This window comes from Coturnix japonica, chromosome 7 (assembly GCF_001577835.2).
Source record: "Coturnix japonica isolate 7356 chromosome 7, Coturnix japonica 2.1, whole genome shotgun sequence".
In the NCBI taxonomy this organism is placed as follows: domain Eukaryota; kingdom Metazoa; phylum Chordata; class Aves; order Galliformes; family Phasianidae; genus Coturnix; species Coturnix japonica.
This window is the reverse complement of record NC_029522.1, coordinates 18,806,071-18,820,639: the sequence shown is the minus strand read 5'-3', so window position 1 is coordinate 18,820,639 and position 14,569 is coordinate 18,806,071. Positions and strand designations below refer to the sequence as shown.

Here is a 14,569-nt window from a genome sequence, read left to right as displayed (position 1 = left end):
ATATCCACAGATCATTTCAGACAAACACAGGCCATTGAGTACAGATAGTTCATTTATTGACAACTGTAAACGATGCTCCGCATCATAATTGATGGCAGCTCCTCATTCTTTCATAAATGTAAGACCACGCACTCAGTCTTTTACGCTCCCCCACCAGCACAGCTGCAGCTAGGATGGCCAGAGCACTGCATGGAGGGTCATGACAGGGGAAGCATGGGAATTCTACTGAAAACTGCTCTTAGATCACGCATCAGATTAAACTCGTCTTAAGAACAATCAGCTACTCTGAGAGGAAAATCATTAGCCTATGTCAATGATATCAAAAAGTACCAGAGGCTGCTTAAACTTAAAAAAGCCTTTGGAAATTAATTGGATAAAACTATAAATAGTTTTCACTGATTATTTGGTTAATCTGTAGGACAGATTTATAAAATAAAAGCTAAGAGATGTGCAATCATGGCTGCAATCAAAACGCTCATCTAGTGAAAGTGATAAGGTACTCCGGGTAAGCCTGAATATCATTAAAAATGATAAACATGGATGGATTGTTCACGTTATCAGTTGAACTGTCAAACAGATCCACAGCGCTGCCAGCAGATTTTGCTGCTGGAGTAATCGCTCCTTTTGTCCCCTGAGAATACTCTCCAACAAGGACTCGAGCCAGGTACATGTGCTTCTTCCCATTTCCATCTGGTCTTGAGTAGGTGTCATGAGCAGAATAGCTGGCATTAACAGCAAAGTAAGTTCCATTTCCATACTGTGCAGCTGTAGGCAAAAATAAATCAATAAATAGGTTAATTAATAGCAATGACTCTCGAGATACACACAAGCTCTCGAGGTGGCTATTTTGTTTTTGATTTGCAGTAGAGAGATTTAACAAATCAAACAGTTTTGCATACAGGACTACACAGGCAGCATGGCAGATTATTCCTAGCCCTATGCAGGGAAACCAGTAGATCTGAAATCCACATTACCATTCATCCCAGCATAGCTGCGGTTAAATCCATAGTTGTTAATGAAGGTTAACGACTCTGCACTGGTCCCGTGGAACAGAAGCTTCTCATTATTGTTGTTGCCGTTTTTCTCATCCATTTGACTCTTTTTTATTTGGTAGACTTTCCACAAAGATGGGTTCTGTACCCTTTCAATCTGCAAAGTTTGAAAGCAAGACGTGCATTTTTTCTTGTTATGAAAAACATCAGTGTATCAACCATTCAGTGTTCCAAGATTCTCCTCCCAGCTGCAACATGTGGATACTAGATTACAAAGTATGTTGGGCACCTTCAGCATGGCAAACAGCAGAACCCAACAAAAGAAACTATCAATAGGAAACTATATGAGATAGGTTTGCAGGCTTCTGGGTCATACACAGAACATCCACCTGCTGAGCACGCATGGCTTAAGGGAGAAAATGTTCTGCTCTACTAGAACAGAAGAGCATGCTCACCAGGTGCTTTAGAAGTGACTGCTGAAGACCTGTACCAAATATCTCAACTGCAACATCGAACCAATGCTGATTTAAATCAGTTAATCAGATGACATTGCTGACACTAATCTCCTGTTCACTGGGGGGGGACATCCTAAGAAAATTCTCATGCAACTTGACTGTTGAGTAGTTGACTGCTGTGCAGAAGAGACGTTTACATGCAGATGGGCTTAGTCGCCTGTCACTCCAGGAGTAGCTAATGCTTGAAACTAATAGCTTGAGCCTGGAGAAAACTACTGGGGAACTAGATGACATCCAAATTATTGATGGTTTTCTGCAGCCTTTTCAGATAGGTGCTTAAATATATATATATATATATATATTTATACATATACATATATATATATGTGTGTGTGTGTGTGTCTTAAGTCAATTAGGAAAGCAGATAAAAACTGTGTCCCTTTCTTTTGCTGTAAAGACTTGCCCAACAAATTCCTATGGCAATTATTTTTTCCACTGTTTACTGGTTATTATTCATTAGCTGTATTTGTGCTTAGAAACGACTACATGCTCTTACCTTTTCAATTTTTAGATTTAGTGACGGACTGGTCTTCAGAAAACTTTCCTCCACTTGTTTGTACTCTTTTGTATTTTGTTCCAATACCACTATTTTGAGTTGCTGATTTTGCATGTCGCCCCAATTTTCTGGGAGTGCTGTTGATTCTTGATCTGCAGGAGAAGCACATCAATCATGTACCCAAACCCACTGCTTAAAGCAAAACATGCCTTGCTACAAACTCCTCTGAAAGCCTATACATCTAAGCTCATCATTTTTGCCTGTTTGCTTACTGTCAGCCCAGAGTCAATCTTTTAAAAACAAAGAAACAAAACCAACCAACAACCCAAACAAAACCCAGAGGCATTAGATGCTTTGGTTTACAGACTGTCATTGCACTGACAACTGGTGTGTTGGAATGAGTATCTCCTAGACAAAACTGTTCCCCTTTGGTACTGAAGAGGGAGCAATATCTTCATTTGCCTTCTGTCCACACTGGGGAGGGGACAGACATTTAATTCACAACAACTAGGAGCAAAGCATCTGAAAAAGGAAGATGAAGTTTGGAGCTCCAGTGACATACTTTTCACCTGAAAAGCAAAGGTCTTCCTTTCTTTTATTTTGTACTGAGCTCTGTTGTTGAACACTAACAATGGCTGAGACATTCACTACAGACATCTAGCATGTCAGGTTCCATCAAATCAGTAGGGTGTCATCAACTCAAAAGCAACATCTTTTTCAGTTACAAAACATATGAGAGAATATGGGAGGCACTGAGAGGGGCACAACTACTTAAACCTTCTTAAAGCTTGTTTTCAAGTGTTAAATGGAAAATAAATTGATCCCATGTAGATATAAAATGAGCCCCTGTAAAACGGGATGAAGAAAAGGAATCTACCAGGAAGAGTCCTGTAAAGGCAGGAGAAAGATAGCTCTTTGTAATGGAAGTCACTGAAATAAATAGGAAAAGGCCCATCTTGAGAACATAAATGATTTAGAATGACAACTGCTACACACACGCCTAATTACTGCTGGTAAGCCTGTTAAGAACCTCTGAATGCATTACCTGTATTTCCAACGCTTTTAAATAACTGCACAATTCTTTTCTTGTCATTTCCCACTTTAACACACCCTTTGGAAATGGACAAATAACACCTCATAACATTCTACATATTCTTCCTATTTCTTACTCTGACTCAGCTAGATGCAGCCTGGCTTTGTGCGCCAATATCCACCCAACGCATCAAGATGCTTTTACTAACCTGCAGATTTATCAGTACGTGTGAGTCTTATACGTTGTCCTTCCTCATCTGTAGCATATCTACGTTCTACATCCACCTTGTACTTTTTCTTGTTAATGATGATCGAAACATCTTTCTGCTTTTTTATAAAAGCACTTTCCAAGTACATATTCGTCATACAGTCAAAAGACACATAGGAATCCTTTTCCAAGTATTTCCACTCAATTAGGTTTTGATAAAGTTCTGCCTTGATCACTTCATATTTAGCAATTTTAACCCTGTGGATTATGTCTTGAATACTTGAGTAAGCAAACCAGACGTCTTTGCTAAATCCTGTAATTCGAATAAAGTTGTCACCCAAGAAAAGAGCAATATTTAGTCTCTTTTGTAGGTCGCGCAGTTCCTCGTTCTCTGCCTCATCAAAATCTGAGATGGAGTCATCCTTGATTTCTTTTTGAAACTGCTCCTTCAGAATTGTACTTTTCAGCCAGGTTTCTGCTTTTTCCACTTGTTTCTCATTTTCCCCACAGATCTGAACGGCAGCCTGATCAACTTTATTTTCCAAAAACACTTTGCATTTTTCCTTTGGGGGATGTTTCTCAGGCATCAGGAATGCTACAACGAGACACACAAATGCTGTTAGTAGCACCAGCTGAGGATGTTTAATATTAAACAGACTGATGTATTGCCTCTATTTACAAGTGATATCTACTCACATGTCATCCAGGAAATAAGTGATTTTGATTTAGTTTTACCAGGATTTTCCCTTTTTTTCATGCTTGTATGGAACACATTCAGCAGATGTGGCTGAAAAATGACTATTTTAATAGTTTTCACAGATGGAGTAGAGTTCTTCCTTGCAAAGTCAGTTATTGCGTCCATCATCTCATCAGCTACCGCATCTGGAAAACGGCCTGCCTGACCTGAAAGAAGTTATAAACAGTTAGCCTTTAAAAGGTTTACAACATCTTTAGAAGAACAGCTATGGGATCATTCCCGTAATCACACGGGTCACAAATGACTCACAACTAACTTCAGGTTGGCAGTTTAGAAATGGAACCTTACTATTGCTGACACAGCAACTGATAAGGTAATGATGTTGATGAAACTCCCTGGGTACCTATCTGACAAGCCAGAGGACTGGCTCTCAGTAGGCACCTCTTATCTCCTGAAATAGCTCCAGTTTTATTCAAGCAAGAAGTTTCTCCATGTTGAAACCAAAATAATTGCAGTTCTCCATATTACGTATGTATATATTATAAATAAATTTGAATCCTTGTTACCAAGAGTCAGCTGTAGAGCACTTGTACTCATTACCTACTATCTAACTGCAAAGATAAGTTTCCAGTCTCTTCATAAGTTTCCAGTGACAGTTTCAAAGGCTGCAGTTTCTGATTATTTTTTGCACTAAAGAACTACCCTTCCAGACAAGCTAATTGTTTCAGCTCTGAGATCTGCAGAATTGCATGTACTGAACCAGTGGAAGAAGAAGACACAAACCTGTTCCAATTGCTGGGAACGTAACTGAGGTGTACTGCTGTAATTCACATTCCTGGAGCACTTTGGAGACTGGCACTTTGATATTCTCTTGGGCAATAAAATGGATTATTTTTTTGCATGGCAAACTTCCTCCTTCGGTCGTTATATAGCCATCATGAGGCTGCAAGGCTGAAACGTTAGCAGGAGTTAGTAAACAATCAACAATTATTTACAACAAATATGTGTAGTAATCATCATTAGGAGATAAGAAACGATGACAAATGCATCCCAGAATAAGTTTCAAGTCTCTTTCCGCATGCTGATAAATACCCCCCCTCTCTTTATTTTGACTTCCTGGGATTCACTTTATGATTGTAAATTATTTGCTTTGTTTGCCAAAGTTTTGTGTGCCTTTCTTTTCCAAGTTTGCTCTGAAGTTCACACAGACTAAGTACTACAGTCAGTCTTTACATGAGGCTGCTCATCTCCTCCACGTAATTCTTTCCTTTCGTTGGTCTTGTGAGCTGGCCTCCACACCAGAGACTTTCTCACTTCCATTATCAATATAAGGGAAGCCTGAAAACAGGGTTTTAAGCCAAATACTTTTCCATCCTTACAACCCATTCACTGTGTCTGCCGTTCACTAGCTCAGTTTGGTCTACAAATGCCTCTTCTAAGGCAGGAACCCAGATGCAAAGATTTTCCCTCTCAGTCATACAGAGGGTACAGTAGTGGGTTGCTATTGAAGACAATGGTAAACATAGGTAGATCTAGTTCTTTTCAAAGGTTTAGATGATGTTTTGTCATGGCAATGCCCTTTCCTTTCCTTGTTAGATGTTTTACACATATCACATAAACTGATTAAAGAGTAGTTGACGTGACACAGTGCATAAGACAGATAGGTGTACAGTAGGCACTGAGAAAGAATTCCAACCAACTCCCCGTCATGCAAGTGAGCCTTCAGAAAGGAGAGAAAAGTTGCACCATACCTAATTTAGCACATTCGTTTTCAACCTCTTTCCCAGCACCTTCCAAAATCGCTTTAGAGACACCTTGAGTGAGAAGAAGAACATGATTCCACAGTCATTACATTGAAGTACTCCCTAAGGTAGAATCAGATACTCCCATAGTCTCTCATTTTTGGTAAAAGCACAGGTTATGACTGGACAGCATTGTTTAAATTTTAGGCTTATGCTTTTCAAGTCATAAAAGACATCCTGAGAAACCCGAAGAGTTTCACTGAGGTAAAAACCACAAATAAGGTTCATCTCCTTTATTCTAAGAGATGCTCTATGAAAAGACTCTATCGAAAAATTGAAGTTATTAATTTCACTTTTCTGCAAGTCTTAAACGCATTATCCAGCGGCACAGAATAACAAGAAAGCTTCCCACTCACCTTACCTAGTCCTCCCAACCACATACACTATTTTCACATGCAATACCAACTGAATTACCTGCTTTGAGGTTGAAAGTGTGGTTTGATATGTTTACAATGACATCTCCAGTTTCCTTGGTAATATCACCAGCAGCCACTTGGAAAGTGATGGAGCCAATCCTCATTTCATATACATCCTGTGCTGGGTTTGAAATGGGACCAAAGAAATCTGCAGGACACAAATACAGACACTGAGCAGAGGAGCATTCCTGGGTATAATGCCTGCAGAGACCACAGTTTGTCTCTGGTCTCTACCTGTGAGAACACTGCCCACATCATTAACTGGAAAGCATTCTTTCTCATGGGAGTCTCAGACCAACCTTCACTTACTCCCATCATTGCTATTTATGCAGAAATGGTAGGAAAAAACAAACATGTTTTACTGCACTCCTGCTATAGAGATGTTTTTCTCTGCAACATGTATCTGTATCAGCCTTTATCAAGCATGGAGGTAATGACAGCAGCAAACGTTTCAAGTTCCTTTGCTCTGATCTGAAAGGGTTTTTTTTGGCAAGTTCTCTACTACATGACAGCAACTTTTTGTCTATGTAAAAACTTGATTGAGTCTTCAATAAATGTTCATTTTTGACATTCTGCAGTCCCATCAGATGGGACAGGACTGAAGACATTTCAGGCTGGTTTTGCTGTTGATCTGAATGTAGTTTTGAGAGCATTCTGAAGAGGTTCTGCTAAGACACATAACCAGGAACTGACCTGTTCTTCCCAGGAGATAAGGGAAGACTGCAGTAGGAATACATCACCACAAACACAGCCTGTGTAAAACCAACTTACCCGTGCCTTCGCTAGCCTCATCTACATCATTGCCACACCGTCTCTCAAATTCATTTGAAAATGCCTAGAAAAAGGAAACTACAGTCAACCCTTGTAGTAATTGAGTGGAAGCATAGAAACCTGTTCTAAAGTGACACTGAAAAAAAGGAGGATGCAGAACACTGGTTTGCTTCCCACTGGAGAATTTTACCAGCACACAATCCTAATATAATCATTCTTCTTAGTCTTCAGCTAAACCCTTGGAAACTCTTCCAAGAGTAAAGACATCTATGCAGAAGTTGCAGCAAGTCCATCTGTAGGTGAGCCCTACGTATGGAAGAATCAAGCAAGTTCCTAAGATAAAAGAGTAATTACACTTTCATCTGTGTTATTGCCAGAGAATATAAAAGGACAGGAAGCAAGCAGGGCTGCACAGGACAAGCTACATGCAAAAGACACTGTCAGCAAACTGCTCTCTGCTTTATATGATAATAAGCAGCCTGCAGATTCTCTGGAGAGCAGCACATAGCTACATACCATGAGATAGATCCAAACAGGACAGCATGCAATGGAGAGAGAAAAGCACAAGAAGTAACTCACCTGAATATTATTTACATCTTTTGGATGCAACAGAAAGTGAACTTCCCGAAGAGAATTTGTTTTCCTTTTACTGCTGAATTCATATACCGTGTCAAACAGCAATTTAGCAACAACAGAATTTGGGAACCCTAAATTCCCTGTTCCAATCGCTGGGAAAGTAACGGACTTTAAAGATAGTTCCTCAGCAGCCTGCAGGCAATTGGTGATGATCTTGCCCAAGACCTGTAAAGCACAATTCTTTTTTCAATAACTGAAATTTAGTTTTTCCTGAAACTATTTTTAACTATTATTTTAACTATTATTCAGTTAAAAGGAAAAGTGCCACCTCTTAGAACCGAAGTACAATTACACACACCAGAAAGAACATGCTGTTCAACAAGGTGCGAGCAACACAGCTCAAAAAACAGCCCAAATTCACTCATCTCTCAGGATAGCCTCCCTCATTTCAAAGGACAAGTTGCATGAAATCTTCTATAAAGCCCATTCAAATTAAGGGTTTAGGTAAATAAAAAACTCTCGTACCTTCATTGCAGATTCACTTCCCTGTAACCATCCAGGTGTGACAGCATGAAACACATAATGGCAACTAAGACCATAGCCTTTTGTTGTGAACACAGACCCTTCAACAGGTGATTTTCCTTGGCCTTCGTCATGTAAATCTGCCTGAAGCCTTGGCCCTGCCTTGCTTAGCAAAGCTTTGGCGAGCTGTCCTTTCTCAAGCTGTAGATCTCCACCAACACTGATGACAACACCATCTGTCTGAAAAACACACAAGCAAGAACTCCAGCTTTAAGTAACGACTTCAAAGGTTTGCATTGTTTTATCACATAGAGCCTATCTGCTGATTTGCAAGCAAAGTTCCTAGGGCAGCAATTGGAGTAAATGAGGCATTGGAATAAAAGAGAGCAGCTGTGCTTAGTTCTAGTACCATGAGCCTGCTTGAAGCAGAATAGAAGCTGAGTTAACAGTGGAATAAATTTCAACCTGATAGAAAATAAGTTAAAATTCTGCACTCCCCAGGACAATATCCTACAGGCACAACAAGCTGGACAGCTTTGGGCCACGGGCTCAGCAGTACAGGCACAGATCAGCTGTGCTAGTATGGGACACAGCGGGTCCAAGAGCAGCCAAACTGCTCTCCCATGGCAGGGTACTCACTAACTTCACTTCAGCCTGGACAAACAGCATCACACTTAAAACACTTACTGTGACATCTTCAATGCTTCCTTTTTTCAGCATGATGTTAAGACCCTCCACAGTTGTCACCAATGCAAAGTTCATGCTGCTTTGAGAAGCTGTCCTTTTGCTAGGCTGATGAACTCTGCTGGTCTGCTGCACCGGGTTGTTAACGGGTACATTGTCTGAAAATACTTCTTTCAGTGCCTTGATGAAAGCCTGAACATTATCCTCTATGATATCCACAAGATGAATCTCCTTCAAGTTGCTTTTCCCATTGAGTTCTTCCAGGGTTTTCTTGATGGATGACACAATCGCATTTACACACTTGTGCAGCGGGAAGCCAAAAATCCCTCCGCTTACAGAAGGGAAAGCTATGGAGCGATGATTATACGTTTCAGCCAGCTGCAGGCTCATTTTAATGGCCCGTCTTAACAAGTGCACACACTTTGCTGCATCCTGCTCCTTCCACCGGGGCCCAACAGCATGGATGACCTGTTTGCAGGGCAGCTTCCCCGCTCCTGTGATCACCGCGTCCCCAGCCTGCAGACGCCCCATCTTCCTCACCACCTCATCACACTCAGCCTGCAGCTCTGGACCAGCTGCCTGGAGCAGTGCCCAAGCAAGGCCACCAATGTGTTTCAGATCTTCGTTTGATGCATTCACCACAACATCAACATGATGAGTGCACAAGTCAGCTTTATAAACCGCTATTAGAACTCCTTGCACGGTCATCTGTGTGTAGCACTTGCCTACATTACTGTGTTGTTGTTGTTCTGGATACTCTTCTGGCTGCTCTTCCATTCTGATTAGGCAGTTAAACTCCTGTTTCACACTGGCAGCAAAAAAGGGTTCTCTTTCTTTGAAATATGACTTGACTCCTGGCTCATTAATTACCACACGCTTGTAATACAGCGCGGACAGCATTTGCTCAATTAAGGTAGTCCCCTTCAGCACCTCTCTTCTGGGTCCGCTCAAGGATACAACTTTACTAAAGTCAATTTTCACACCTTTACTCTTTAAGTCATCCAAGACAGAGGTCTTCTCTTTCTCAATGTACATCAGGACTGCCACAGGCTTTCCCCCGATGACTTTCTGTACTTGTGTGTTCTCATCTACAAAGTTAAAAAGATCTTCAAAGGCTTTTGCTACTGCTTGAGAAAAGCCAGCAACAATGATCTCACCCTCCATCTGACTGACTGTTACGGTTGCATTACAGCAGTTCTCCTTAGTGAGAGCCGTCCATTCCTCCTTCTGGACGACGGACTCATCTTCTAAAGCAATGCTTTTGTAGTCCAGTTCCTTCTTTAGCTCTTCTTCTGCTTTTAGGAGAGTTTCATCACCATTTCCTTTCAGGAGGACAGCATCTGGGCCTAGCTCATAAAAAGCACTGATGTGTTTTGACAAAAACAGGCTCTGTGACAGGGTTTCGTTATCAATACGTTGTAAAAACTGGAAAACGAAAGGGTGGAGAGTAACAGATTTCTTAGTGATTTTTTGCACATTAACCAATATCTCCCCCTTAACTTTATAAACTTCCTCACGCAGTCCATATAGGCTAATTATCTTCTGCGTATGATCATAAGTTAGCTGCAGATCTGGGAATTCCATGCGAATTCTTTCTTCAAGCCCAATACTCTGCAAAATTGCAAAATCCCCTGGACTCAGAATCACTATTTCTTCAGTTGTTCGCTTTTCTCTTTCAATTTCTTTGGTGACTTCTTCTATCTGCAAATTCAGTTCTCGGACAACATTCTTCAGAACGTCTTTGTGGCCTACTACAACAAGTAAACCCTTGGCAGTAAATGGGATCATCAAAAGTTCGTTGTGGGCTCTAATGTTGGTTCTAATGGCTTCCCACACCTCCGTGCTTACTTTAAGCTTCTCTACTTTGTATTTGGATATGCTGTATGAAAACGTTGTGGAAGCCACTGCATTCCATGTCCTGACCAACTGAACCACCGACCTCTTCCTCTCAGACAAAGCAGCTGAAGGATGCAGAATAACTTTTGGCTCTGCACAGTTGCCTTTAGGCCATGTTATCTCACAATGACAATTTGCCATCTCAGAACGTATCACTTCAATGAGGCTATTCTTTCTCTGTAAGAACTGCCAGATAAAGGGGTCCAGTGGCACCGTAACTGGATCTGGTTTCTTTATCTGTGGCCCTTCCTTTCCATACAGAGCTGTTCCCAGGGACTTGTAGTAAGGATAGACAGATATCGGTCTTCTGTTGAGCGAGTGCTGCTTTGACAAGATTCTGTTTACATCTAAAACAAACAAAACAGGTTATTATTGCCAACATGTAAGCCCAAGGATCTTTAAAAATATTTGCTTACCATAATGTTTATGTCCAAGAAGACTATTACACAAAGCTTCCCCCCTTTTCAAACAGCAGTAATGCCCAATTACTGAAGAGTAGTTTTAAATGCCAAAAGCTGAACTAGGAAGAGGCAGCTAAGAACTAACACTGCCTGCCTCCAGGATGAAATACATGCAGCACAGCACTGCCTCCATCCCCGTCTCTGTTGTATTCTACTCTAACTGCCTCAATAATGCTGGTTTTGAGAGCAAAACAGCCATTACTTCAGAAAACCTGATCTTGGGTCTTTAAGTGAAAGAACCACAAAGAAATAAAGGCTGCGCAACTCTGCATTACCTTGATGGTCCTTGAACGTAATGATAGCTGCATCTTCATTATGCAGTTGAAGAACGTCTGCCACTTGTGCACCTCCATTCTTCTTGTTCTCAAAGTACATAGATATATAGTCACTGGGTATGTTAGGTGGTATATTTTCAGCTCTAATACAGTTTGTTAACTCAAGGAGATGCGCAGTCAAGTTTTGATTCTTTGCCCTTTTGCTTTGATTTAGCTTCTTAACGATGTCTGCTGTAGCTAGAAAGAGAAACAAGGGAAAAAAACAACCCAAGATGGAACCAGCAGCTCATTCTCTGCTATGATAGGAGCGGGCTGTCACTGTATTATAAGCCATCTGTCAACACAGTGGTGCCCATACAGCTACATCTTGCCACATGTTCTTTCTTTCTTCCCACCCTCACCCCTCCTCAACCAAAATCACTGTGTCCTTAAAAGGGCTCAAGCACAGCATCAGTCACAGATGCAATCAATTTCCTGCTGTCAATTTAATCAGCTTCTTCTGAAAACAAAGCTCCCTTTCTTCCACATCATCAGCTGTGGCACTGGCTTGCAGCATTTCTGAGTCTCACTGTACCACTTACCATTGCCCATGTCAATAACACCACCCATAAGTCTTGGCAGGAACCAGGACAGCCCCTCAGCTTCTCACTGGTGAGAAGCATCAGAAGACAAACCCCTCTATCACCTGGATGATGCCTGCATCATCAATCACCAATAAAGCGGGAAAAAAACCAAATCCACAATAACAAATCACAATGAGCATGCAGTGGCTCCACAACTAGTTGGTGCTGAAACATCAGGTGAGCACGTGGAGTTAATTCCACAGCAGGCATCTGGGGAACAGCTTTAAGATGCTGCTGCTTCCCTAATTCTCTCCATGCCTCCAACTAGTTTTTAGTATGGTAGGTTCCTGGGCCTGATGCAGTGTTTAATAACCTTAGAAGGCTCTGTCCTAACCACTTCAGTTTCCCTTTGAATCCGTGCAAACTTATGACAACACATTTTGGCATTTAGAGCCTGTATCTGTTCTATGACCCACCTTGTCCTCTAATGGCTTTGTACACAGCTGACTTTCAGGCCCACCCATATTCTATTCCTTATTTCCATTTTCACTGGCCTTTGTACCTTGCAGATAAAAGACTTCACGGACTGTTACAGACCCAGTCCTTATTTCAAAGGATGCAAGATGAGGTTTTTCCTTACACCTATGAGAGGACACGTTTCCTTCCCACTCAGACACCCTCCCAGGAGCACAGAAGCAGCCAGGCAAGAAAAACCCATAATCCATATTTCTCCTTACCAGCATTTCCAGTAAAAGCAACAACAGCAGCCTGCAGTTCAGGTATCATTTCCACACTGAAGTCACCATCTTCCTCCGACAAGCCACTGATGTTCTCCACCAACATGGTTAACATATAACTGCTTATGTTTTCCCGCACATTTTTAAGCACGATTAAGGGGGAAGGAAGGGATACTTCAGTGCTTTCCACTTGGCAAGGCTCCGGGGCAGTCTCCATCTCACCAGCTTTCACAACCAGCTCGGTCTTCTCAGCTGATGGATGCTCCCATTGCGAGGCTTCTTGGGCACCAGCTCCATGTGGAAACAAACAAGAAAAGTGCCATTTTCCCTTCTTCCCACCCTGGTTGGGAAAGTTTGACATGGGATACTTTCCTCATGTAGAGGAAGAAACAGAAATGGGGCAAGATTACATCAGAAGTTTGTGTCAGGATGAAAGCAACTCTCTGATCTATGTGGCTCGGTCCTCCAATAACAAACCAAGGTGGGACGGGATCCTTACGCTGCCTAACGGAGGAGGTGCCGCTGGTGGCAGCTGGGAAGGCCCTTACAGGGGCATCCTTAGCACTCACCGTGCACCTCCGGAGGCGCTTCCCGAGGCGGTGGGCGCTGCGGGAACAGCCTCGTACCTGCGGCCGGCGGCTGGGGATGCGCGGCGGCATCCTGCTCCGCGGGGGTGCGCACAGACGGCACGGGTTCGTCAGCTGCAGATAAACGATAGAGCAGCCTCAGGTAATGAAGAGGGCTCAGTGTGCGTACTCCAGAGCTAGCACCGCGTGGATTTCGCTTTATTTCACTCGGACTGAAATATTTTGTCTCGTTTCCAACCACGCGGCTGTAGGAGCGCACTCTGAGTTCGCGAAGCCCCGGGAGGAAGGAGCGGGGCGGCGGGCGAGAGGCGTCCGTCGTGCAGCAGCGAGTTCCGACGGACCCCCGCACCGCCGCTTACCTGGCGCCTCGGGCTCCGCCGGCGGCTGCTGCGGGGAACGGGAGCCATCCTGCGGCAGCGCGGTGACCAGCAGCGACAGCTTCCCGCGGGGTCCCCACTCGAGCTCGTGCGCCGGCCGGTCCAGCACCCGCCGCATCACTGCGGACACCGCACGCACCCGTCAGGGGATGGGGGCCGCTACGCACGGCCGGCACCGCCGAGCCCACCGCCCCCCCGTCCCGTCTCACCGTCGGGTTGGGCGAAGCAGACGAGCAGCTGCCCGGCTCCCCCCCGCAGTTCGCACTCGCCGCCGCCCGAGCGCTTCGTGCTCTGGAAGTAGAGCAGCAGCTTCTTGCGCAGCGCGGCCGGCGGCTCCGCGGTGCCCCAATCCCCGCGCACCAGCAGCGGGAAGGAGCCCGGCTGCGGCCCCGCCATGGCTGCGCTGCCGCTGCCCCTGCCCCGCTCCGCTTTCGGTTTCGTTTCTCCTCCGGGCAGAACGGAACCGCCCCGCCCCTCCCGCTGGGTTAAATCCCGGCACCTGAGCGAATTTTGCTCATCTGGACCTTATCTTTGGTCGGCAACCCAAGCGCCGTCTGTCAGCGGGGTTTCACCACTCTTTACTCCCAGAGGCATCGGGAGCCTTGCTAATGGATACTGGCATTCAGCTGTGAGGTTAGTGTGGCTGGAATCACCATCACATTTATGATCACAATCCAGATTGCCAGCAAGCAGATATTTAAAGGACAAGATCACAAACTAAAGAAATGTCACCTTGATTCCCATCACTCGGTGGCCAGGTGTGTTCACCTGTGTGTAAGCCTCAGCAGTGTGTTCTGTCCCACTTGCCTCTGTGGGCTACGTGCCTATTCAGAGCTGTGTGTGTTGTCCATACCCATGGTGAGAAGATAGAACACTTCCTAATGACATCCTTACCTTACTGATGTATTGAAGGGTCTAGGGGCAAGTCTTGCTATTTCTTGGGTACCCATTGGAGGAAAACC

At 43.7% G+C, this 14,569-nt stretch overlaps 1 protein-coding gene across 2 annotated transcripts; it reads right to left on the bottom strand.

Annotated features, from left to right (window-relative positions):
- Positions 1-37: 37 nt before the first annotated feature.
- On the bottom strand, positions 38-14,043 carry PARP14 (poly(ADP-ribose) polymerase family member 14). Of its 2 annotated transcripts, none has more exons than XM_015868651.1 (17): positions 13,817-14,043; positions 13,590-13,727; positions 13,213-13,344; positions 12,644-12,934; positions 11,344-11,580; positions 8,715-10,954; positions 8,031-8,267; positions 7,509-7,730; positions 6,930-6,993; positions 6,157-6,306; positions 5,692-5,754; positions 4,724-4,891; positions 3,940-4,146; positions 3,245-3,838; positions 2,004-2,155; positions 975-1,149; positions 38-765 (listed from the first exon to the last, which is right to left on the bottom strand). In XM_015868651.1, the coding sequence occupies exons 1-17, from the start codon at positions 14,001-14,003 to the stop codon at positions 476-478; spliced, it is 5,547 nt and encodes a 1,848-aa protein (XP_015724137.1). In that variant the 5' UTR covers positions 14,004-14,043; the 3' UTR covers positions 38-475. The 2 variants fall into 2 exon arrangements, with proteins under 2 accessions (XP_015724137.1, XP_015724138.1); XM_015868652.2 differs by having other exon boundaries at positions 476-765; positions 13,270-13,344.
- Positions 14,044-14,569: the final 526 nt, after the last annotated feature.